The 27,835-nt window shown below is 35.7% G+C and overlaps 2 protein-coding genes across 29 annotated transcripts in view; both read left to right on the top strand.

The window, feature by feature from the left end:
• The window catches only part of pcdhga11 (protocadherin gamma subfamily A, 11), a 264,554-nt gene that overhangs the window by 160,010 nt on the left and 76,709 nt on the right, over window positions 1–27,835 (top strand). For 2 of the 28 annotated variants that reach the window (XM_012959233.3, XM_012959227.2), the window contains exon 1: window positions 431–3,049. In XM_012959233.3, the coding sequence (XP_012814687.2) occupies window positions 611–3,049 (2,439 nt within the window). In that variant the 5' untranslated portion in view covers window positions 431–610. 28 annotated transcript variants of the gene reach the window in all.
• Window positions 15,724–18,586, top strand: LOC105946857 (protocadherin gamma-C5-like). Its single transcript, XM_031898782.1, has one exon. The coding sequence runs from the start codon at window positions 16,153–16,155 to the stop codon at window positions 18,421–18,423; it is 2,271 nt and encodes a 756-aa protein (XP_031754642.1). The 5' UTR covers window positions 15,724–16,152; the 3' UTR covers window positions 18,424–18,586.

The following is a 27,835-nucleotide window of genomic DNA, read 5'->3' as shown; positions in this document are numbered from 1 at the left end:
GTCTCCTTCTTTGACTTTTCAACTGCATTATACTAGCAAATATTAACAAATTGTTATGAAATCTAAATACTGTAAAACAAATATAATTCACAATTACTTTTTTCATATGTTTTTGAAAACATAATATATTTGAAAGTTCTGTAAAAAAATTGTTATATCAATATGTGTTTATAGGGCACGATATGTGTTAGTTAACGTGACAATATTTTGCTAATGTTGCCACATATCCTAATGTTGGAATATTCAGGTTCAAAACATTATTTTTATGGAAATTTAGAAACAGCAATAATGACAATTATTACAGCAATATTCTTTTAAAAATTCAAGTTGCTATTTGAAATTCTTAATACTGGCCAGAAGAGGGCAGGGCAGTCAACCAGTCAGATTATTTGCTACAGCAGTAGATCTGCCCATTACATTCTTTATTCCCCTCCTCATCTCAACAGCCGCCTCCCATCTCTCCAGTCACACAAAGGCATAGCTGCTGTTCCGATCAACACCTTGTGGAAGATTAGTATTTATTCAAATATGGCTTTTTCTGAAATGATTGGAAGGACCTGGTTCACTTTTTCTTTGGGATAAGATTTTCAGCACATGTTGCTTTTAGGGAATGAAGCACGTTATGGACATCTACAACCCAACAAAGCCCTGGACATGGCAAGTAGTCATTTTTCCTTTTCTTTGTAGCTTGGGCTGGGTCTCTGGGCAGCTTCATTATTCAGTTACTGAAGAATCAGGACCAGGGACATTTATAGCAAATGTAGCAAGAGATCTGTTATTAAATGCTGCAGATATTTCTGAACGCAGAATGCGACTGGGTTCAGAGGGAAGCAGAAAATATTTTTCATTGAACCAGGGAAATGGAGACTTGTCTGTTAATGAAAAGATCGACCGAGAAACCTTGTGTGGATCCAGTACAAGATGTGTATTACCTCTAGAAATAGTAATTGAAAATCCACTGGAGCTTTTCAGTTTTGAAATTGAGATTCTTGATATAAATGACAATTCTCCAAAATTCTCAACAAATGATCAAATAATACAAATCATAGAAGCATTAGCAAGCCCAGGAACACAGTTTCCTTTGGAGAGTGCACAGGATCCAGACATCGGCACTAATACGGTTTCTAAATATACACTGACTCCAAACCCATATTTCTCTTTGTCACTAAAGACTCGAAAAGACGGGAAACCAATTCCAGCATTACTTATAGATAAAGCATTGGATAGAGAGGAAAAGGAATACCATAAACTCACAATTACTGCATTGGATGGTGGCAATCCTCCTAGGTCGGGTACATCACAGATAACTATTACTGTTCTAGATAGCAATGACAATGCACCAGTTTTTGATCATTCAACCTACAAAGTCATCTTACTAGAAAATAAACCAAAAAATACTGTTATTTTGAAACTGAATGCAACAGATCAGGATGAAGGACTTAATGGGGAAATTGAATACTTCTTTGATTTTCATACATTAAATTCTGTAAAACAGTTATTTAACCTGAATCAAAGAACAGGAGAAATTTCAATTAATGGTATCATAGATTTTGAAGAAGCAGATTTTTATGAAATATCTATCAGAGCCAAAGACAAAGGACATCCTGGGCTAGAAAGTCGCTGTATGATATTAATAGAAATAGAGGATACAAATGATAACGCTCCAGAAATAACATTAACTTCCCTGTTAAATGCAGTACCAGAAAATGCAGCCTTGGGAACTGCAGTCGGTTTCTTAAGTGTAAGTGATAAAGACTCAGGAAAGAATGGGGAGGTAAATCTAGAGATATCCCCAATCCTTCCTTTTAAAATTAAAGCAGTCAACAATCGCTATTCAATAGTAACAGATGGAGTCCTTGATAGAGAGAAAGTTGCACAATATGTTCTTGACCTGATTGCCACAGACTTGGGGTCACCTCCTTTGCGTACACAAATGACCATCATATTAAATATTTCAGACATCAATGATAATCCACCGGTATTTTCTCAGCCACACTTCAATGCCTTTATACGAGAGAATAATCAGCCTGGAAGTTCTCTGTATACAGTTTCTGCAGCTGATCCAGATGATGGGTTAAATTCGGTCATTACTTACTCTATAGTTGAAAGGAAGGCCGATGCTTCATCAGTTCTTTCTTTTATACACATCAACTCTAACAATGGAAATATCTATGCACAAGGTTCTTTTGATTATGAACAAATCCAGGTTTTGCAAATTACTGTGAAGGCTGAAGATTCTGGATCTCCAAAGCTATCTTCCACTATAACTGTTTTTATCTTTATTTTAGATGAAAATGATAATGCCCCTTTAGTGTTGTTTCCAGAGTACTCAAAGCAAGTCATTCCAGCACAGAAAATCCCCAAATCTGCTTCTCCTGGCTATTTGGTTACCAAAGTATCTGCAGTGGATATAGACTCAGGACACAATGCATGGCTATCCTATCAAATGGAAGATAGTACAGATTCAGCTTTGTTTCAAATATCTGCTTACAATGGGGAAATTCGAACTGTCCGGGGAATACAGGAAGCTGATCAAGTTGATCAAAGCCTTGTCATATCTGTAATGGATCATGGGGAGCCAACTTTATCAACTTCTGTCACCATATACATAACACTCGAGGACAACATTTTTCAGGAGAGCACTAAATCCCGAAGTTTTGTTAGTGCCAATAACAAACCAGAGATTACTCTGTATTTGATAATTTCTTTGGTTGCTGTTAGTGTAGTTTCATTGATCACTTTTATCATATTACTTGCTAGATGCCTTAAAAAAGAGACAAGCTCTGCTATGTGCTGCCTTGGAAGATCTGAGTCCAACTACTATAACCAAACATGCCGGCCAACTCTTCATATAAACTCAGATGGTACATTAAAGTTCATGGAGGTTAGAATGGAGCCCTCAGATCCCCAAGGGCAATGTTACAAAACATGTTTTTCTCCATCAGAAAATAATGATTTTTCCTATTTGAAACCTCTGCATTTTCCTCAGCTGACAACTATGGTCAGTGATTCAGGAGGTCTTTTTTCTGATATAAATGGAACTTTACAGGTGAGAAAAATCTGATAGCATTGCCATGTTTAAACATATATCATTTATTAAGAAATGTTGATTATATATCTGCCTTTTACTATACATTTTTAGCAGTTTACAAATGATTTACTTGGGAAAGGGGCTTCAATATAATTTTATATCTTTTTCTCTGTCAGCTTCTATGTCTTGTCTGTTTGTATGTAGCCTTGGAGTCTGCATTCAGTAATGATGGACAGAGGGGCTTTCAAGAGCAATACAGGGCCAACATGAACATTAATATTTTCCTGGAAAAAATTTCTATTACATAAGGTGCCCCAGAGGTAAATTGGTTAGCCATGCTGCCTGTTTTTGATTCTAACTATGGTACAATCTGTATGACGTTTGTTCTACCTATATCTGCATAGGGTTCTTTCCACACTCAGTACATACAGACATCAATATGTGTTAGTATATGAGTATGTGTATGTGCGTTTGTATGTGTGTAAGGGGAGAAAGTTTGTAAGCTCCACTGAGAATGACAAATATAAATGGGAAACAAACTAGCCAAAGGAATCTACAGTTTAACTTTGTCACTTCTGATTACTCACATTTATTCCTATTAGCAACCTGTATTTTTTGCTCATCTCTTTTAGGTGTTAGGCGAGGAAACATACAGAATATAACAAAATGGTGGCTTTTGAAGTAGTTTTTTTGTAGTTTTTAATGTAGCTATATGCATACAGTTAAGCAACATAAACTAATGATGGCAGAGCATGTGATAATTTATTAAAATGTTAAATCCCTATTATAACTACCAAATGCTAAAACAAGTTTATGAATGACTTCATGGTTCCACTAGACTTTTATATTCAGAATTGTGTCTTTGCCTTTACACATCAGCCATATGTAAGTGTATACCTACTAACATATGGTAGTGTAAACATTAATGAGTAGCATCATTATAATAAGTAAACCTTAAGCTAATTTGGTGTGCTATGAAGGACTGAATAAGGAGTGCTTTTCTCCAACAAAGGTCTTGTGGCTCGTGTTTGAATTTCAATGGTCATTTTTCAGGCATTATAAAAACTTTTACTGTAAACTGATGAAGAATGATCTACCCACACCCAGCCTGGGATTTTAACCAACACACAAGGTTGTGTTCACCCAAAATTTACAGATTGTTTTTGGAAATTTTAGTTTGTGAGGCAGAGGTCATTCTAGTAATCCTATTACTTGAGAAATAATAAAGAGGATTTTCCCATATTTATATAGTATTTGATGTCTTATAGAATCATTTAGTCCAGTAAGTGGTGGAAAATATGAATCTTGCATGCTGAGAGGGCATTGGATGTTGAGATTGTCATGCAAATCAGAATTTCTGGTTAGTGTGTTTATTTTAGTCTTATTTTCCTGTCATTTTCATATTGAGTCATGGATCAATGATGCTTCTACATTTTATTTTCTCTGAAAGCATTAATTACTCTCTGATGTTGAGTATCAGCAAAGTCTTTTACTGCTTTGTTAACCAAACTTAATTACCAGGTCAGATTTCCTGGTGTGTTGCTGAAGGCAAAGACCTTATTGATTGCTCTTAGATATGGGTTACTATGCCTGGATAAAACGTTGCCCTATTTGTTACATTACTAGTTTCTACAAAATTGCCTAAAGCTTATGTTCAGTGATGCAGAAAGTCATCTTCAAGTTCCTACAAATGTGTCAGTGTTATTATGGGATGGCAAATGACATGGAATGCTGGAACATTTGGGTCAGTAAGACAAACTATTATTATTTGCTCAAGCTTGTGAGATACAGTACTATGCTATCTGAATTTGATTTATCAGATTATGCCCAGTATGTTATAAAATAAACAGCATTATCTGTTTTTTTCTTCTTCAGAGTGTAGAATAGTAAATCATATGTTTGATATTAAATGTGACATATGTACAAACATTTTAATACTTATAGAGACAAAAATAATTCTAGCTATTGAAATATAACACTGGCAGGTGAATACTAGTATGCAGTGTGTGTAAAGAATTGCATGCGTGTGTGGGAATTAAGGAGGTTATTTTCTATGTACAATACCTAGAAGCCAATTTATCAGTTATTAAATCTGAGAATAATCTAAATTAAGCCCAATTAGCATACTTACAAAGAATCTGAACAATCTAATTTATGAACTGCCATGAAAATCACATTTCTCCATTTTTTAAAAAATTTGACTTTTTAACAAAAAGATGCAAATAGTTAAATAACTGAACTTCCCATTGGCTTCTACTAAAGCCAGGTTTTAGTTGCCAAATGTATTTATGTGATTTAATTGGCCCCTTAATTTGTCTAAATACTATTTCATATAATGTAGAAACTAGGAGGTCCAGCACATACATAATCAGACACCTAACTGTCACTTTTTTTAACAGGGTTTTCCAAATGGTAAGATGATAAAGCAGTACTTTTGAAAGGACAATTAAATATTTTCCATCCAAATAAAATATATGGACTACTAAGGGGCAGATTCTAAAATTTCAAGCTGAATGCTGAAGGATTCCTAGGGGTTTAAATGTACTCGCATTTTTGTCAGGAAAGAGTTGATTTAACTCTCAAATGTGATTCTTTTGTGTGGGCAATAATGTTAATTGGCTGCCAACACCTCTATCACCCAACCAATCTAAAAATTGTGTTAAAGTTAATGAAAAATAATGTAAATTTGACCTGTTCATTATTATTTGCTGCCTTGGAATGTCACTACCCCCGTGTAGTTATTTAAAAAAGATATACCTTTCGTATCTGTGATATTATCATACTTAAGTCATTTATAATACAATTTTTTTTTGGTGTTTTTAGACAGGTTTTCAACACCATTTTCTAGCAACCTATAGCCTCCAATCAACAGACAGAATTACAGATGTACTGTTAAATATAAACAACTTATTTATACTATGAGTAATTAGATCTGTGTCTGTTACTACATTATCTTTTAAATTTAGCGATTTTTTGCATACTTTGTCTATATAGAGAAACAAATGCATATATAAAGTATTTTTCTTAGTTTCGAATGTGAAGGGTAACATATTTGCAACTCAGTTGTTCAAGAATTTAGAGTGACACATTAAAAGCATGTTACATGCACAAGGTTCCATAGGCTCCTGCCTAGATCCCGATAGTTTCTAGTTGGTCCCACCAGTGAGATATAGTCATAATAACAAAAGCAGTATGGAGATTCCAGTTTTGGCTGCAGTGATAGTGGTGTAGTAGGGGAGGAAAATGACATTCTTTAGAGAGGCCCAGGGAAGTATGACTGCACCAGGGCCTGCTCTTCATGATGAGGCAATAAGTACATTGGCAGTGTTAAGAGGAAGTGCGACATGTGGAAAGGAGGATGGTAGCAGTGCACCTGGTGTATATTATATACCGAGGCTCTGGTTACATTACTAGCAAGTTAAAGTATTTTCATTGAAGAACATCATTAGTCATTAGTGAACATATAGAACTTGGTCTAATTCTGGGGAGGCTAATCCTCCCTAAATCTTTGTTATTCTTCCCTACCTTGTGCAGCAGCAAATGTAAAAAGTATCTATTGTCTGAAACTGACAAATTTGTCAGAATTGTATATATAAGCTGGAATGAAAATGAGTGTTTAATAGTTACAGTAAATGCAGGAATAAGAAAGCAATATCAGCATCCAAGATGGAAATACTTTATAAAATACATATTTACATTTAATAGTATTTCATTTTATATTTTTTTTCATTTGACTATGATCTTTAATTATTTCTTCAGAAAATTATACGACAACAGTTTCATAATAAAATTTTCATTATTATAATGTAAAGAATTAAGTCAAGGTGATATTTTGACTTTGGTAACTTTCAGATGGTAATGTAAATTAATATTTTTGGCCAGAAGAGGGCAGAGCAGTCTACCAGACAGATATTTTGATTCAGTAGTGGATCTGCTCACGTCACCCATTCATACTCCTCCCCCTCTCAGCAGTTTCCTCCCATCTCTCCAGTCTCACAGAAGGCATAGCTGCTTTTCCGATACAAAGCCTTTTGGATGTTTGCAGTTTTTAATATGGCTGTTTTTATTCTGATGGTTTTATTTCCAAGCAATTGGTTACCTTCTTCTTTGGGATGATATAAAGCTTATCACCACATGCTGCTGTAAGGAAAGGATTCACATTATGGACATCCAACACCAACTAAAGTCTTGGAAATGGCAAGTAATTGTTTTACCTTTCCTTTGTTGCTTGGGCTGGGTCTCTGGGCAGCTGCGCTATTCTCTTCCTGAAGAATCAGAACCAGGGACATTTATAGCAAATTTAGCAGACAGTCTTGTAATTAATGTTGCTGACATTCTTAAACGCAAAATGCGATTGGGTTCAGATGGAGGCAGAAAATATTTTGTACTGAACCACAGAAATGGAGACTTGTCTGTTAATGAAAAGATCGACAGAGAAACGTTGTGTGGATCAGGCTCGAGTTGTATATTACCTCTAGAAGTAATACTTGACAACCCTCTGGAGCTTTTCAAATTGAGGATTGAAATTTTGGATGTAAATGATAATTCCCCAAATTTTATTACAAGTGATCAAAAGATAAAAATTTCAGAAGCCTTAGCAAATCCTGGCACACGATTTCCTATAGAGACTGCTCACGATCCAGACATAAGTACTAATGGTATTTCCAAATATACCCTGAGTCCAAACCCCTATTTCTCTCTAACAACAAAGACTCGGAAAGATGGGACACTTATTCCTGAGTTAATTATAGAAAAAATGTTGGACAGGGAAGAAAAAGAATCTCATAAACTTACAATTACTGCTTTTGATGGTGGGATTCCTTCTAGATCAGGTACATCTCAGATAACTGTAATTGTCCAAGACAGCAATGACAATGCACCTGTTTTTGATCATTCAACATACAAGCTTATCCTGCCAGAAAATACACCACAAAATACTGTTATTTTGAAACTGAATGCAACCGATCGGGATGAAGGACTTAATGGAGAAATTGAATACTTCTTTGACTACCATACACTGGATTCTGTGAAAGAATTATTCACCCTAAACCAGAATTCTGGAGAAATTTCAGTTAATGGTGTTATAGATTTTGAAGAAGAAGATTTTTATGAAATATCCATTAGAGCAAAAGACAAAGGAATCCCTGAACATGAAAGTCGATGCCTCATCCTAATAGAAATAGAAGATGTTAATGATAATGTACCAGAAATAACATTAACCTCACTGCTGAATGCAGTACCAGAAAATGCAGCCTTGGGAACTGCAGTCGGTTTCCTAAATGTAAGAGATAAAGACTCAGGTAAAAATGGTGCGGTTCATCTTGAAATGACTCCAAACCTCCCATTTAAAGTAAAATCATTTGATGATCATTTTTCAATAATAACAGATGGCATTCTTGATAGAGAGACAATCACACAATATTTTATTGATCTAACTGCCACAGACTTAGGGTCTCCTCCACTACGTACAACAATGGCTATAATTTTAAATATTTCAGACATTAATGATAATCCACCAGCATTTTCCCAATCACACTTCAGTGCTTTTATAAAGGAGAATAATGGCCCAGGAAGTTTTCTGTGTACAGTATCTGCAGAAGATCCAGATGATGGGTTAAATTCAGTCCTGACTTACTCTATAGTTGAAAGGAAGACTGATGATTCTTCAATTCTGTCCTTTGTATATATTGACTCAAACAATGGCAATATCTATGCACAAGGTTCTTTTGACTATGAACAAATCCAGGTTTTACAGATTACTGTAAAAGCTGAAGATTCTGGATCTCCAAGACTGTCATCCAATGTTACTGTTTTTATTTTCATTTTAGACCAAAATGATAATGCCCCTGTAGTTTTGTATCCAGAGCACTCAGATAGTTTCCAACAAAAAGTTCCACAATCTGCCTCATCTGGCTTTTTGGTCACCAAAGTTTCAGCAGTGGATTTAGACTCAGGACACAATGCATGGCTATCCTATCATATAGTAGAAGGAACAGACCTATCTCTTTTTCAAATATCATCTTCTAATGGAGAGATACGAACAGTCCGGGAATTACAAGAAACAGATGAAACTGATCAAAAGCTTGTTATTTTGGTAAAAGATCGTGGGGAACATCCTTTATCAACCACTGTCACCATATTCATATCACTTGAGGAAAGCATTTTTGAGGAGAGCCCTAAATCTAAAAGTTTTGTTATACAGTCTGGCAGTAAGTCAGAGATGACTCTGTATTTGATTATTTCCTTAGTTGCTGTTAGTTTAGTTTCATTGATTACCTTCATTATATTACTTGCTCGATGCCTAAAAAAAGAGACAAACTCTACAATATGCTCATGCTGCCTTGGAAGCCCAAAGTTGAGCTATTACAGTGAACAGTGCCGGCCAACCCTTCACTTAAACACAGATGGTACGTTGAAGTTCATGGAGGTTAGAATGGAGCCCTCAGATCCCCAAGGGCAATGTTACAAAACCTGTTTTTCTCCATCAGAAATAAATGATTTTTCCTATTTGAGACCTCTTAATTTTCCACAGCTGCAAACTATGGTCAGTGAGTCAGAAGGACAAATCCCTAATATTAATGGCTTTACTGGCACTCTGCAGGTGAGGAAGCAATTTGATTAGATTTAGAATTTTAGTCAATGTAGATGATCTCAAAGTTTTTATATTTGCTTTTTAGAAATGACTTTGCTCCCTGCCCCATCATCTGTAAATAAGGTATAATAACTAACCATGGGGCAGGAGAGGTTTTGATTTTAAACTTTCATCATCACAGATTTTAACTTTGCACCAAAAAACACATTGTATACACTAACACAAAAAAGGTCTTAACATTAATAAGCCATGCTTTATTAATAATTCAAATGATAATTCCAATGATGTGTGGTAGGTAGATAAAAAAATCTGTAATATGTAGAATCATTCTAAAATTGATTGTATTTTTTATTGTTTTGCTTATTATGTTTTAGGGTGTCAACCTTTATCAGAATTGCTGTATTCATTGCAGAGACATGAATGTGGTTCCAGGGTAAAAAAAAAAGCTGGATTGTTTGTGTAGCTCTTATTGTCTGTCTCTCAGTTCACTGAAAATACATAATCTATAAAGTACTTATAATTAAGTGGTATACTCTTTATCATCTGTATTGCTGTACATTTGTTTTTGTATAAAAGTTTCCCAGGTCAATACATTTCAAAGAAGAGGCTGGGGGGGCGTAACTGTCAGTAAATGTTGTCACTGGGGGATGTCTAACAAATTATTCACCCTACCAGTGATATTTGCTGTGATATTTGCTTGTATGATCTTTTAAAGAAACAAAATCAAAAGGTAATAGACAACTTTGAGCTGTTGTTAATTTTGATTTTAAGCCAAGGCTCAACCCATGCCCAGTACTTTTTCTAGAAGGTGGAAGCTGTATAGAGCATTAATGCATGTTAACAGGTTTGCATGTCAGCTCTTAAATATAAGTGGGGTATATGTTTAATGTTCTGAAATTTGTTTAAATTGGTGGAGCTACTCAGCAGCTACAGAGTAATTTAGCTTATTTTTGTAAATCACCCTTAGTAGGAATATGCAGCACAATGGTGCATTGGTTAGTATTTCTCCCTTGCAATGCTGGGCCCTTGGTTCAATTTCAACCAGGGCACTATCTGCAAAGAGTTTTATATCCTTGCTCCAGTTTTCTCCATCAGCTCATCAGTCAAGAAACAAAATCCCTGACAATACCAAATAGTTCTTAATATTTTATTTTTTACAGCCAGTGGTACTGTATGAGTGGAAAATGAATAAATAGGATAAACCCTGTGGCTACTGGAAATCTTTGCCTAAGTCCGCCAAGCACATTTTATAGAATACATAAGCAGCTCAGTGACTAGGGGGTAATGTGTAGCTTATATAAAGATGAATTGTTGGGTGCTGATATCTATTTAGAGCATACATCTCCAGAGGAGAGACTTAGAGAAGGGAGAAGTATAATTTGTAATAAAATATCATAACATAGTGACTGCCTTTTACATCAATACTATCAGTTGTCATGTTGTGTGGGGTCCTGGGACATTTGTGGCAATGTTTTTTGCTCCATCTGTACTGTGTGTGAGCAACATGGTACATCAGAACACCAATCACTTTATTGGGAAAATGCTATATATTCCATACTGTCTTCAGCAATTTCTTCTGATTTGTCTTTAAAAGTGCTAGGAACTCACTGGTTTTTAAAAAAAAAAATGTTGAATTGTAGCTTGGCATGAATGGTGGTACTATAGTGATTCTCATGTGAATTGGTTATGAGCTTTCATGATCCAGTGACTCACCATTTGTGGTTTCTCTTGTGCTTCCTCTGAACTGTGATCCAATTAATCTCAAATGTCAAATATCAAAATATCCTTTATTGGTTGAATATAATTTCCTGTAGCATTTGGGTCAAGCCACAACTATTTTTTAAAGATTTTTCTGTCCACAAGATGTTTTCCTTAATATGATCCCAATACTCAAAGATAGAAAATTATATGATAAACATGATACAGGTTTCATACCATTGCTTTTCTTAAGCAACTATTGACTGAAAACACTTCTACATGCACTCGTCTGATCAGTTTAATGGTATACTGTATGGGGACCGGCTTAAGCACTTCAGGCACACCCAAAAGCAGCTCCATGTTACATTACAGTCATCTTCCTGCATTTGAAAGCAGTATACTTTGTCCAGAACAAGTCATAAGACTTACTAAAATAACTAGCTTGAATATGTGAATTGAGAAAAATGACAAATCTTAAAGGGTGACTTAACCTCATCTATTTTAACAGCAGAATTAATAATTAGGATCAGTTTGTCCCTGATACACATTATTTGTCACACCCGGTTTACTGTATGTATAATAATGAAAGTTCTGTTCAGGTTTGATATATAATTCTCTACTGAAGAAGATAAAGCAGTTATATAATACCGAAGGACTCTCTTTCTCTAAAGTGAACTACTTAAACACACTGGGGTTCCTTATACATGCCTCATCTACCCAATTGCAATGTCACTGGACATGCACAGAATATTCTGATCATCGCTTACACATGCCGGCTGATTGCCCCAAACTTTAGGGTTTCTAGATAATACAGCAATCTACTAAATTAGACACACTGTTTAGAGAAAGAATATAGAAGACACTATATTTACCAAGTCATTTTAACAAAATGGTTTGCAAATATAGTCTAAAATTGTGAATATAAATTTTACAGTATATATAATTCTTATTACATGCAGCTGCACTGTAGTTTCTTCCTCTACACAGAGAAATCTCTATTATTTCAGAAGTGGCAAAAAATTTTCTGCAGCTTTATAGTATGTCCAGTGCACTGATGACTTCAGGAGCACCAACTGCATAGTGATCCTATGGAAGGTTGTGCTTGGTATGCTCTAGATATGCCACTATAATGACACTGCTAATCATTTAAAAATTATGTTTTTAAAATTTTAAAAAGGAAATTGTAAGGTTACCTGGACGGAGGCGATACCCGCCATTCTGTTCATGGGAGGCCCGCAGTCTCCCTTCTTGCACACTGCATGTAGTTCTGCCATGTTTGACAAATATCTGCAACCTTATATTTTGACAAAGCAACCTTTTATTTTGACATCATTGTGCTTTGCATGAAATTCAAATATTTGGCACCACGTCTTGTCACTGGGGGATGTCTAACAAATTATTCACCCTACCAGTGATATTTGCTGTGATATTTGCTTGTATGATCTTTTAAAGAAACAAAATCAAAAGGTAATAGACAACTTTGAGCTGTTGTTAATTTTGATTTTAAGCCAAGGCTCAACCCATGCCCAGTACTTTTTCTAGAAGGTGGAAGCTGTATAGAGCATTAATGCATGTTAACAGGTTTGCATGTCAGCTCTTAAATATAAGTGGGGTATATGTTTAATGTTCTGAAATTTGTTTAAATTGGTGGAGCTACTCAGCAGCTACAGAGTAATTTAGCTTATTTTTGTAAATCACCCTTAGTAGGAATATGCAGCACAATGGTGCATTGGTTAGTATTTCTCCCTTGCAATGCTGGGCCCTTGGTTCAATTTCAACCAGGGCACTATCTGCAAAGAGTTTTATATCCTTGCTCCAGTTTTCTCCATCAGCTCATCAGTCAAGAAACAAAATCCCTGACAATACCAAATAGTTCTTAATATTTTATTTTTTACAGCCAGTGGTACTGTATGAGTGGAAAATGAATAAATAGGATAAACCCTGTGGCTACTGGAAATCTTTGCCTAAGTCCGCCAAGCACATTTTATAGAATACATAAGCAGCTCAGTGACTAGGGGGTAATGTGTAGCTTATATAAAGATGAATTGTTGGGTGCTGATATCTATTTAGAGCATACATCTCCAGAGGAGAGACTTAGAGAAGGGAGAAGTATAATTTGTAATAAAATATCATAACATAGTGACTGCCTTTTACATCAATACTATCAGTTGTCATGTTGTGTGGGGTCCTGGGACATTTGTGGCAATGTTTTTTGCTCCATCTGTACTGTGTGTGAGCAACATGGTACATCAGAACACCAATCACTTTATTGGGAAAATGCTATATATTCCATACTGTCTTCAGCAATTTCTTCTGATTTGTCTTTAAAAGTGCTAGGAACTCACTGGTTTTTAAAAAAAAAAATGTTGAATTGTAGCTTGGCATGAATGGTGGTACTATAGTGATTCTCATGTGAATTGGTTATGAGCTTTCATGATCCAGTGACTCACCATTTGTGGTTTCTCTTGTGCTTCCTCTGAACTGTGATCCAATTAATCTCAAATGTCAAATATCAAAATATCCTTTATTGGTTGAATATAATTTCCTGTAGCATTTGGGTCAAGCCACAACTATTTTTTAAAGATTTTTCTGTCCACAAGATGTTTTCCTTAATATGATCCCAATACTCAAAGATAGAAAATTATATGATAAACATGATACAGGTTTCATACCATTGCTTTTCTTAAGCAACTATTGACTGAAAACACTTCTACATGCACTCGTCTGATCAGTTTAATGGTATACTGTATGGGGACCGGCTTAAGCACTTCAGGCACACCCAAAAGCAGCTCCATGTTACATTACAGTCATCTTCCTGCATTTGAAAGCAGTATACTTTGTCCAGAACAAGTCATAAGACTTACTAAAATAACTAGCTTGAATATGTGAATTGAGAAAAATGACAAATCTTAAAGGGTGACTTAACCTCATCTATTTTAACAGCAGAATTAATAATTAGGATCAGTTTGTCCCTGATACACATTATTTGTCACACCCGGTTTACTGTATGTATAATAATGAAAGTTCTGTTCAGGTTTGATATATAATTCTCTACTGAAGAAGATAAAGCAGTTATATAATACCGAAGGACTCTCTTTCTCTAAAGTGAACTACTTAAACACACTGGGGTTCCTTATACATGCCTCATCTACCCAATTGCAATGTCACTGGACATGCACAGAATATTCTGATCATCGCTTACACATGCCGGCTGATTGCCCCAAACTTTAGGGTTTCTAGATAATACAGCAATCTACTAAATTAGACACACTGTTTAGAGAAAGAATATAGAAGACACTATATTTACCAAGTCATTTTAACAAAATGGTTTGCAAATATAGTCTAAAATTGTGAATATAAATTTTACAGTATATATAATTCTTATTACATGCAGCTGCACTGTAGTTTCTTCCTCTACACAGAGAAATCTCTATTATTTCAGAAGTGGCAAAAAATTTTCTGCAGCTTTATAGTATGTCCAGTGCACTGATGACTTCAGGAGCACCAACTGCATAGTGATCCTATGGAAGGTTGTGCTTGGTATGCTCTAGATATGCCACTATAATGACACTGCTAATCATTTAAAAATTATGTTTTTAAAATTTTAAAAAGGAAATTGTAAGGTTACCTGGACGGAGGCGATACCCGCCATTCTGTTCATGGGAGGCCCGCAGTCTCCCTTCTTGCACACTGCATGTAGTTCTGCCATGTTTGACAAATATCTGCAACCTTATATTTTGACAAAGCAACCTTTTATTTTGACATCATTGTGCTTTGCATGAAATTCAAATATTTGGCACCACGTCTTGTTTTTGGTGCCCAATACAGGTTCTGTCAGAAGCTCAGATTCTTGTGTTTCTAACCTCTGCCTGACCTTAAATTGGATGTGTTGCTGCCTGAACTGTCCATTTGCCCATTTCTTGAGTACTCTGGATTCTGTACCTCGCTGCTAGTTGGTTTTGACCCCAGCCTGTTCTCTGGGACTGCTTTTCTTACCCTTGTTATTCTTGTTACTTGCTCTGGTTCCCTAGCCTGCTCAGAACCTCTGCCTTGGTTCTCTCACAATAAGTCCTGGTGGCATCTGAGTAGCAGAGGGCTCCTCCCAAAGTAAAAGGCAGCTGTTATGGGCAGAAGGGTGATCTCTGACCAGAATCTTTGCACTTGTTCTGGGTTTGGGAATCTATATGTGACAAAAATATAGGCAATAAAAACCTAAAACATCTTTAAAATAATAAAAAAAATCTAGACAAACAAATGTTATTGTGATCCAGGGTGTGTACTAATACATCTTCAAAAGTGTGTTAGATACATATATTTTAATGGTCCATTTTAATTTGAGGTGGAAATATGCATATTTCTATATGTTTTAATAAAATTGCAAGCAATATGTTGTTCTTTAGTAAGGATCTTATTGGTATCTTTTCCTATTTATTGCTTAAATTCATATCTAGATTCTTTAATAAGTGCAAAATGATTAAATAAATGAAAGGGATACTTGTAACAACATTTTCTTTAAAATTTTAATTAGTAATAGGAATTTATATAAATGGCCAGAAGAGGGCAGAATAGTCTATCAGACAGATATTTTTCCTACAGCAGATCTGCTCATGTCATCCAGTCATTCTCCTCCCCTTCTCAGGAGTTTCCTCCCTTCTCTCCAGTCACACAGAAGGCTTAGCTGCTGTTCCGATAAAATACCTTGTGGATGGCTCTAGTTTTTAATATGGCTTTTATTGTTTTGATGGATTTTAATACAAACAACTGGCTCACTTCTCTTCTGGGATGATGAAAGATTTTCACCACATGCTGATTCAACAAAAGGATTCACATTATGGACATCCACAACCCAACAAAGCATTGGAAATGGCAAGTAGTCATTTTTCCTTTTCTTTGTAGCTTGGGCTGGGTCTCTGGGCAGCTTCGTTATTCAGTTACTGAAGAATCAGGACCAGGGACTTTTATAGCAAATGTAGCTCAGGATCTTGTATTGAATTCTGCAGATATTCCTAAACGCAGAATGCGACTGGGCACAGATGGAAATGTAAAATATTTTGCACTGAACCCCAGAAATGGAGACTTGACTGTTAATGAAAAGATCGACCGAGAAACCTTGTGTGGATCCAGTACAAGATGTGTATTACCTTTAGAAATAATTATTGAAAACCCACTGGAGCTTTTTAGTTTAGAAATTGAAATTGTTGACATAAATGACAATTTTCCTTTGTTTTTGAGCAGTGATCAGTTAATAAAAATTTCTGAAGCTCTGGCAAATCCAGGCACACGGTTTCGTTTGGAGAGTGCTCAGGATCTAGACATAAGCACTAACGGTGTTTCCAAATACACACTGACTCCAAACCCATATTTCTCTTTATCGGTAAACAGTAGAAAAGATGGGACACTGGTTCCAGAATTAATTTTAGAAAAACATTTAGATAGAGAAGAAAAGGATTATCATAAACTTACAATTACTGCTTTTGATAGTGGTAATCCACCCAGATCTGGTACATCTCAGTTAACTGTAATTGTTCTAGACAGTAATGATAATGCTCCGGTTTTTGATCATCCCACATATAAAGTTATTGTACAAGAAAATACACCACAAAATACTGTTATTTTGAAACTGAATGCAACCGATCGGGATGAAGGACTTAATGGAGAAATTGAATACTTTTTTGACTACCATACATTACATTCGGTGAAAGAATTGTTTACACTAAACCAACAGTATGGAGAGATCTCAGTTAATGGTGTTATAGATTTTGAAGAAAAAGAGTTTTATGAAATATCAGTAAGGGCAAAAGACAAAGGAAATCCTGAACATGAAAGTCACTGTCTTGTCCTAATAGAAATAGAAGATGTTAATGATAATGTACCAGAAATAACATTAACCTCACTGCTGAATGCAGTACCAGAAAATGCAGCCTTGGGAACTGCAGTCGGTTTCCTCAGTGTGAGAGATAAAGACTCAGGTAAAAATGGAGAAGTATCTGTGGAGATTTCACCAAACCTCCCATTTAAGATAAAACCCTTTAACAATCGCTACACAATAGTAACAGATGGAGTTCTTGATAGAGAGAGAGTTGCACAATATGTTCTTGAGCTGACTGCAACAGACTTGGGTTCTCCTCTATTGCACACAACAATGTCTGTCATTTTAAATATTTCAGACATAAATGATAATCCCCCAGCATTTTCTCAGCCACATTTAAATGCCTTTATAAAAGAAAACAACAACCCTGGAAGTTTTCTATGTACAGTATCAGCAGTTGATCCAGATGATGGGTTAAATTCAGTCCTGACTTACTCTATTGTTGAAAGGAAGACGGATGCTTCTTCAATCCTTTCTTTAGTAAATATCAACTCTAAGACTGGAAATATCTATGCACAAGGGTCATTTGACTATGAACAAATCCAGGTTTTACAAATTACAGTGAAGGTTGAAGATTCTGGATCTCCAAAGCTATCATCCAACATAACAGTTTTCCTTTTCATATTGGATCAAAATGATAATGCCCCTTTGATGTTGTATCCAGAGCACTCCAGAGAGGTCAGTCCTCAACAGAAAATCCCCACCTCAGCTCCAGCTGGCTTTTTGGTCACCAAAGTATCTGCAGTGGATTTAGACTCAGGACACAATGCGTGGCTATCCTATCATATAGTAGATGGTACAGATCCATCTCTGTTTCAAGTATCTGCTTCCCATGGAGAAATCCGAACTGCCCGAGGATTACAAGAAACTGATCAAATTGATCAAAGGCTTGTCATTGTGGTTAAGGATCATGGGGAACCTGCTTTATCAACTACTGTTACCATATATATTACACTTGAGGACACCATTTTTCAAGAGAAACCTAAGTCCCAAAACTTTGTTACTTCCAATAACAAACCAGAGATGACTTTGTATTTGATAATATCACTGGTTGCTGTTAGTTTAGTTTCCTTGGTTACTTTCATTATATTACTTGTTAGATGTTTAAGAAAAGAGTCAAGTTCTACAACGTGTGCATGCTGCCTTGGAAGCCCACAGCCCAAGTACTACACCGAACAGTGCCGGCCAACCCTTCACTTAAACACATGGTACGTTGAAGTTCATGGAGGTTAGAATGGAGCCCTCAGATCCCCAAGGGCAATGTTACAAAACCTGTTTTTCTCCATCAGAAAAAAATGATTTTTCTTATTTGAGACCTCTTAATTTTCCTGAGCTGAAAACAATGGTCAGTGATACAGAGGGCTTCTTTTCTGATATAAATGGGGTCACTGGCACTCTACAGGTGAGGAAGCAATCCGGTTAGATTGCCAAATGTTTGATTTCATTTAGAATATATTTACAAATGTATTCATTTATGAGATTATTTCTGTGCTTACATCTTTTCCCTTTCCTTATATATAACACACATGTATTGTATTGATGATACAACTAAAGTATATTTTAGTTATTTATCTGCTACTGTAAAATCTTACATCTCCTGGCTTCTGCTACCAAGTGTGCTGCCGTTTGCTGTTTGTCAACAGTGGACAGAGATCTCAGTAATGAACAGACTCAAGTTAAATGAAAGCCTTCCATTCGATTATGGATGTCTCATGTAGAACTAGTATTGTTTCTAGGTAACAAGTCTGAATGCAAATCACACATTTATAACCTGATTTATGTTGCTGTTTATTTTATGTAGCATTAATGGATATTGATATTTAAAAATGAAATATAAAATGCGGGTGCACAGCAGTTCAGTAGTCAGTGCAGTACTGGGCTCCTGAGTTTGATTCCAACCTTAGCAGTATCTGCACTTTGTATATTCCCTCTTTGTACATGTGGTTTTCATCCATGTATGGTTGTGTAGAAGAGGTCTGCAGTCTCTAGATTTGTATTTCCTCTTCCATATCTACAACATATAATAACATTAGAGTTGGTTTACAGTACATGTATGTATCATCTTATAGTGCATTTCATTTTTAACTTGGATTTGTCAATTATATATGTTATTATCACTAGAAAGTTATCATGACAACAAAAACAGAAGCTAAAATAAATTAAATGTTTTATTTGGGACCACTGAACTTTTCTCACCTACAAATTATGATTAGTTGAATATATGATTTTTCTCTTATAACTTTTATTTTTGCTTTTAAGAAATGATTTGTGCAAATATTATAGACATGCAAATGGCATGCAAATGATGAATAATAAGGTGCTTGTGTCTGATTTTTGTACTTTGGTGTTTGGTTTTTGTATTTTTGAACTGTGCCCTATCATCTGTAAAAAAGGGGTAGTAACTAAACATGTGTAGGAGATTTGAATTGGTACTATCCTCACATCTTTCATTTCTGCATCCAATAGCGGGGACAATGTGTGGGAGTGTGTCACACATACTAATAAATGAATAGTTCAAATTATGTGTGTGGTAGGTAGCCAAGGAATCTGTAGCATAGGCAAAATACTGCTCAGTGTGTTAACCTTAAAACAGTCTAAATTGTTGTTTTCATCACAGAAATATGAAAGTAGTTTCAGAGTAATAATTCTAGAATAATAGTTTGTGTAGTTCTTTTTGTCGCTCTAGAGAACTTATGTACATTTTAATTTTTGTTTCATGTGAATTCACTGAAAATGCTTAATCTATAAAGAAATTAGAATTCAGTTGTATACTTTTGATCTGTTGTCATATTTGGTTTAGTTCATGCATGCAGACCTATAGCTGCTGAATAACGTTTTTCTTTAGTATAGCTATGTAAGTAAGAGTAGGGGTACTTATATGAACAAGATATTTTTTATACTGAAAAAAAAATAGTTTTTACTATCAATACATTGTATTGAGTTTTAATAATAAGAACAATAAATAGTTAGTATAAATATATACCTAAGTCAAGCAAGTATTTTGCTAATCATCTGATTAAGAGGAGATAGGATAAGAGAGGGCCTTTCCCCATTATGTAAAACAACTACTGTAGTTGAATTTGACTGATAGAGTATGGTTGACTGACAATGGGCAGGCGTGTTTACAAATATACACAAGCACATTCCCTAACCTCATGCTTATTTTTGGAGAGAGACAGTTACCACCATGTTTAGTACTCTATGGGTACCTGGCTCTCTGGGCACTGGCTAAATGTACTGTTCTGTGCACATGCCCTATCTAATGTGGAGCACTGTGCTTTTTGTGAATGGATCCAGGGCCTGTGCATTGTTAAAGAGGCACTCTGGTCTGGAGTTAAATGTCAGTAAATATTGTCACTGGGGATGTCTAACTAATTGGCACCCTACCAGTGATATGTGCTTTCATTGTCGTTTAAAGATACAACATTAAAAGGACATAGACTACTTAGAGCTGTTGTTAAGTTTTGGAAAAGGGACAGCCCATACCCAGTATTTTTTTCTAAGTGTTAGCCTCTTAGAGCTTCTATACATATTAACAGGTTAGTTCTTGTCATTTCTCTGAGTTTTTAAAAATAAGAAAGACTTGTGGGGAATTTGAATAATGTTCTGAAATCTGTTGAGCTACTCAGCTTGCAGTTACAGAGTAATATAGTTTGCTTTTGTGGTGTATCACTTATAGTGTGGATATGCAGCACAGTGGTGCAGTGGTGCAGTGCTGGGCCCTTTCATTTTAATTTCAGCAATGGCGCTACCTGCAAAAAAAATTCTATCCATATTCCAGTTTGTTCCCTCAACTTATTAATTAGTTTGCCACTTTGGCATGTTTTCAGTGATACTGTACACTGAAGAAAACTGACAATGGTGTGGGAAAGATTACATGTTTGTGTCCCCTTTATCATAGAAAAGTCAAAGAAAATTTGTCAACATTACCAAACAGTTTGTGATATTTTATTATTACAATCTGTGATACTGTAGGAGAGCAGTAAACTAACTGCTATCAGAGAATGAATGAATGGGCTAAACCTTGTGGCTACTGGAAACTCTCACCTTAAGGCCAACAAGACAAAGGAAGCTCATTGACTAGAAAACACGTGTTTCTTATATAAATATACTGTAGATGGTTGGTTGATGATATCTATTTTGAGCATACCTCTCTAGAGATAGCAAAATCACTGGTTCATTCTGGTTTATCTTTATAAGTGCTAGGAACTCACTGGTTTATAGAAATGTTGAGTGCTAGGTTGGCAAGAATGGTGCGCTATAATGATTCTCATGTGAAATGATTATGAGCTTTAAAATGACATGATTGTGCTTCCTTTAGACCAGAGCCACAGTCAAATGTAAAAAGACTTGGAGAGCAATACAAGCACCATAAAAGTTCATGGAGGAGCCAAATAAGGGCTAAGATTGGCTATTAGGCAGCCTCTATGCACACTATCAGCTTACAGGGGGCTTTATTTGGTAGTTAATTTTGTTTTTATTTAACCAAAACTTTCCACCAAGTCAGGAATTCAAAAATAACTACCTGGTTTGGGGGCACTGAGAGCAACATCCAAGGGGTCTCTGAACTAGCCTATGATCAAATTTACCTCAAATATCAAATTATCCTTTGTTGGCTGAGCTTAATTTATCATTGTATTAGGGTCAAGCCATAACCATTGTCCAACATTTTCTAGTCTACAAGATTTAATTTTTTTACAGTATATGGTCCATGTACTCAGATACTTATGAAAGAGTATAATATAAACATGATACAGATTTCACACCATTGCTTGTCAGACAATATTGTGCTTTTTCAAGTAATTTGACTGACAAGCACTGGTACAAAATATTGTCTGATTGCTGCAATGTTATTTTATGGTGGGGAGGCTGTTTTAGGCACATTAATGTTGGGTTTTGGTACTTCTTAAAGCATGGCACTTAAGGCATCCAAAACAACTCTATGTGACATTATCCTTATGTAATTTACCATTTTACTGCATTCTAAAGTAGCATACTTTAAACTGCCTCAGAATCTGCTGATCATTCCTCACATATTTCAAAAGCAGGAGTGCCACAAGCTATAGCAGAGGGGCTAAGCAAGCCAACATAGGCCCTAATGTAGCCTTTTGGATAATACAGGAATCTTCTGAATAAGGCACACTGCTTACAGAATGAATAATATGAATATCATAATTAATTATGATGTTAAAATTTTAAAAGGAAAATATAGACAATACAAAAATAAATGATTACCAAAGAATTAGAAAATGTAGATAGATCAATTGTATTGTGATCTATTGTGAGTATTAATATGTCATCAAAAGTGTGTTAGATGTATGTCCTTTAATGGACCATTTTTCATCTGAGATGAAAGTATTTTTAAATATGCATACTTGTATTTTAAAATAATATGTTGTAAGGAAGTGGTTGGTATCTTTTGCTGTTTATTACTTGCACTGTCATCTAAATCCTTTATTACTTTATTAAATGCACAATTATCAAAGAAATGTTGCTAAAGGGATATATACATTTCTTAAAAAACAACATTTTCTTAAAATTTATAATTAGATATCAGAATTAATATAAATGGCCAGAAGAGGGCAGAATAGTCTATCAGACAGATATTTTTCCTACAGCAGATCTGCTCATGTCATCCAGTCATTCTCCTCCCCTTCTCAGGAGTTTCCTCCCTTCTCTCCAGTCACACAGAAGGCTTAGCTGCTGTTCCGATAAAATACCTTGTGGATGGCTCTAATTTTTAATATGGCTCTTATGGTTTTGATGGCTTTTAATACAAACAACTGGTTCTCTTCTGTTTTGGGATGATGAAAGATTTTCACCACATGCTGATTCAAGAAAAGGATTCACATTATGGACATCCACAACCCAACAAAGCATTGGAAATGGCAAGTAGTCATTTTTCCTTTTCTTTGTAGCTTGGGCTGGGTCTCTGGGCAGCTTCGTTATTCAGTTACTGAAGAATCAAGACCAGGGACTTTTATAGCAAATGTAGCTCAGGATCTTGTATTGAATTCTGCAGATATTCCTAAACGCAGAATGCGACTGGGCACAGATGGAAATGTAAAATATTTTGCACTGAACCCCAGAAATGGAGACTTGACTGTTAATGAAAAGATCGACCGAGAAACCTTGTGTGGATCCAGTACAAGATGTGTATTACCTTTAGAAATAATCATTGAAAATCCACTGGAGCTTTTCAGTTTAGAAATTGAAATTGTTGACATAAATGACAATTCTCCTTTGTTTTTGAGAAATGAGCAGTTAATTAAAATTTCTGAAGCTCTGGCAAATCCAGGCACACGGTTTCGTTTGGAGAATGCTCAGGATCCAGACATAAGCACTAACGGTGTCTCCAAATACACACTGACTCCAAACCCATATTTCTCCTTATCAGTAAACAGTAGAAAAGATGGGACACTCGTTTTAGAATTAATTATAGAAAAAAATTTAGATAGAGAAGAAAAGGAATATCATAAACTTACAATTACTGCTTTTGATGGTGGCAATCCACCCAGATCGGGTACATCTCAGATAACTGTTATTGTTCTAGACAGTAATGATAATGCTCCAGTTTTTGATCATCCTACATATAAAGTTGTTTTACAAGAAAATGCACCACAAAATACAGTTATTTTGAAACTGAATGCAACCGATCGGGATGAAGGGCTTAATGGAGAAATTGAATACTTCTTTGACTATGATACATTGGATTCTGTAAAAGAACTGTTTACACTAAACAAACAGTCTGGAGAAATATCAGTTAATGGTGTTATAGATTTTGAAGAAAAAGAATTTTATGAAATATCAGTAAGGGCAAAAGACAAAGGAAATCCTGAACTTGAAAGTCGTTGTCTTGTCCTAATAGAAATAGAAGATGTTAATGATAATGTACCAGAAATAACATTAACCTCACTGCTGAATGCAGTACCAGAAAATGCAGCCTTGGGAACTGCAGTCGGTTTCCTCAGTGTGAGAGATAAAGACTCTGGTAAAAATGGAGAAGTATCTGTGGAGATTTCACCAAACCTCCCATTTAAGATAAAACCCTTTAACAATCGTTATACAATAGTAACAGATGGAGTTCTTGATAGAGAGAAAGTTGCACAATATGTTCTTGAACTGACTGCAACAGACTTGGGTTCTCCTCCATTGCGCACAACACTGTCGATCATTTTAAATATTTCAGACGTAAATGATAATCCCCCAGCATTTTCTCAACTACATTTTAATGCCTTTATAAAAGAAAACAATGACCCTGGAAGTTTTCTATGTACAGTATCAGCAGTTGATCCAGATGATGGGTTAAATTCAGTCCTGACATACTCTATTGTTGAAAGGAAAACTGATGCTTCTTCAATCCTTTCTTTAGTAAATATCAACTCTCAAAGTGGCAATATCTATGCTCAAGGTTCTTTTGACTATGAACAAATCCAGGTTTTACAAATTATAGTGAAGGTTGAAGATTCTGGATCTCCAAAGCTATCTTCCAACATAACCGTTTTCATTTTCATATTGGATCAAAATGATAATGCCCCTTTGATGTTGTATCCAGAGCACTCCAGAGAGGTCAGTCCTCAACAGAAAATCCCCACATCAGCTCCAGCTGGCTTTTTGGTCACCAAAGTATCTGCAGTGGATTTAGACTCAGGAAACAATGCGTGGCTATCCTATCATATAGTAGATGGTACAGATCCATCTCTGTTTCAAATATCTGCTTCCCATGGAGAAATTCAAACTGCCCGAGGATTACAAGAAACTGATCAAATTGATCAAAGGCTTGTCATTGTGGTTAAGGATCATGGGGAACCTGCTTTATCATCTACTGTTACCATATATATTACACTTGAGGACACCATTTTTCAAGAGAAACCTAAGTCCCAAAACTTTGTTACTTCCAATAACAAACCAGAGATGACTTTGTATTTGATAATATCATTGGTTGCTGTTAGTTTAGTTTCCTTGGTTACTTTCATTATATTACTCGTTAGATGTTTAAGAAAAGAGTCAAGTTCTACAGAGTGTACATGCTGCCTTGGAAGCCCACAGCCCAAGTACTACAGCGAACAGTGCCGGCCAACCCTTCACTTAAACACAGATGGTACGTTGAAGTTCATGGAGGTTAGAATGGAGCCCTCAGATTCCCAAGGGCAATGTTACAAAACCTGTTTTTCTCCATCTGAAAAAAATGATTTTTCTTATTTGAGACCTCTTAATTTTCCTGAGCTGAAAACAATGGTCAGTGACACAGAGGGCTTCTTTTCTGATATAAATGGGGTTACAGGCACTCTACAGGTGAGGAAGCAATCTGGTTAGATTGCCAAATGTTTGATTTAATTGAGAATATTTTTACAAATGTATTCATTTGTGTGATTATTTCTGTGCTTACAACATCTTTTCCCTTTCCTTATATATAACAAACAAATAAATAGGGTTGAGGAGACTGCCTCATACAGACAAAAGCAAACAAAAGGAATTCTGGGAGTGAATTCCAAACTCTTTTGTCTGTATGAGGCAGTCTCCTCAACCCTATTTATTTGTTTGTTAAACCACATGGTGACTCTACCTAAGCTGATCAGAAAACCCTTCACTACACTGATGAGCCCCAAAAAGGGCGAAACCGGTCTGTAGTTGGGAATCTGATCAGCTATTCTCCTGGCTTCAGCTTCAAACCCAGTGGGTGAGCTGTAGCCTATAGGATAAACCCATGTAAATGGGATTTTTTTAAGAGTCTGTAATTCACTTATATATAACACATACTGTATGCATTGTCTAGCTTTTGATGATACAACAAAAGTCTATTTTAGTCATTTATCTGCTACTGTAAAATCTTACATCACCTGGCTTCTGCTACCAAGTGTGCTGCCGTTTGCTGTTTGTCAACGGGGACAGAGATCTCAGTAATGATAAGACTCAAGTTAAATGAAAGCCTTCCATTCCATTAAAGATGTCTCATGTAGGATTAGTATTGTTTCTAGGTAACAAGTCTGAATGCAAATCACACATTTATAACCTGATTTATGTTGCTGTTTATTTTATGTAGCATGAAATATAACATGAGGGTGCACAGCAGTTCAGTAGTCAGTGCAGTACTGGGCTCCTGAGTTTGATTCCAACCTTGGCAGTATCTGCACTTTTGCATATTCCCTCTCTGTACACGTGGTTTTCATTTTTCAGGAGTGCATTTCATTTTTACAAATTTTACTTGGATTTGCCAATTGTATATGTATAAAATTATCACTAGAAAGTTATCATGACAACAAAAACAGAAGCTAAAATAAATTAAATGTTTTATTTGGGACCACTGAATTTTTCTCACCTACAAACTATGATTAGATGAGTATATGATTTTTCTCTTATAACTTTTATATTTGCTTATAGAAAATGATTTGTGCAAATATTATAGACATGCAAATGGCATGCAAATTATGAATAATAAGGTGCCTTGTGTCGGATTTTTGTACTTTTGTGTTTGGTTTTTGTATTTTTGAACTGTGCCCTATCATCTGTAAAAAAGGGGTAGTAACTAAACATGTGTAGGAGATTTGAATTGGTACTATCCTCACATCTTTCATTTCTGCATCCAATAGCCAATATGCAAAAACACATTGAATTAAAAGGCGGGGACAATGTGTGGGAGTGTGTCACACATACTAATAAATAAATAGTTCAAATTATGTGTGTGGTAGGTAGCCTGAAATCTGTAGCATAGGCAAAATACTGCTCAGGGTGTTAATCTTAAAAAATCAAAATTGTTGTTATCATTACAGAAATATGAAAATAGTTTTAGAGTAATAACAATTCTGGAATAATAGTTTGTGTAGTTCTTATTGTCTCTCCAGAGAACTTATGTACATTTTAATTTTTGTTTCATGTGAATTCACTAAAAAAAGGTTAATGTATAAAGAAATTAGAATTCAGTTGTATACTTTTGATCTGTTGTCATATTTGGTTTAGTTCATGCATGCAGACCTATAGCTTCTGAATAACGGTATATCTATGTAAGTAAGAGTAGGGGTACTTATATGCACAATATATTGTATATTTTTATATTGCAGAAAAAAATTGTTTTTAGTATCAGTTCATTTTATTGAGTTTTATTTGCGTTTTAAACAATAAGAGCAATAAAGTAGTCAATATAAATATATACCTATTACTTTGTATATAATAAGTCAAGCAAATTTTTTGGTAAAAGGTACAAAGATAAACACAAGAAAATAGTACAATAGTGTGTTCATATGAAAAACCCTTAAAGGGGAAGGAAAGGCTAAGTCACTTGGGGGTGCCAAAATGTTAGGCACCCCCAAGTGACTTAGATCGCTTACCTTGTACCCTGGGCTGGTGCCCCTGTTAGGAGAAAAAAGCACCAGCCCAGGGTACCTGCAGGAAGCGCTTCCTTCTTCCTCTCTCTTCTGCCGGCGAAATCCGTGGGCCCGCGCATGCGCAGTAGAGTGAAAAGACGACTTTAATGTTTAAGTTCGGCTTTTCACTCTACTGCGCATGCGCGCGCAAGCGAATAGGAAGTAGGAAGCGCTGCAGCTCCCCCGGGCTGGTGCTGTTCTCTCCGTACAGGGGCACCAGCCCGGGGTAAAAGGTAAGCGATCTAAGTCACTTGGGGGTGCCTAACATTTTGGTACCCCCAAGT

This window comes from Xenopus tropicalis, chromosome 3 (assembly GCF_000004195.4).
Source record: "Xenopus tropicalis strain Nigerian chromosome 3, UCB_Xtro_10.0, whole genome shotgun sequence".
In the NCBI taxonomy this organism is placed as follows: Eukaryota; Metazoa; Chordata; class Amphibia; order Anura; family Pipidae; genus Xenopus; species Xenopus tropicalis.
The sequence above is the reverse complement of the archived record's forward strand: the minus strand, read 5'-3'. Positions and strand labels throughout refer to the sequence as shown.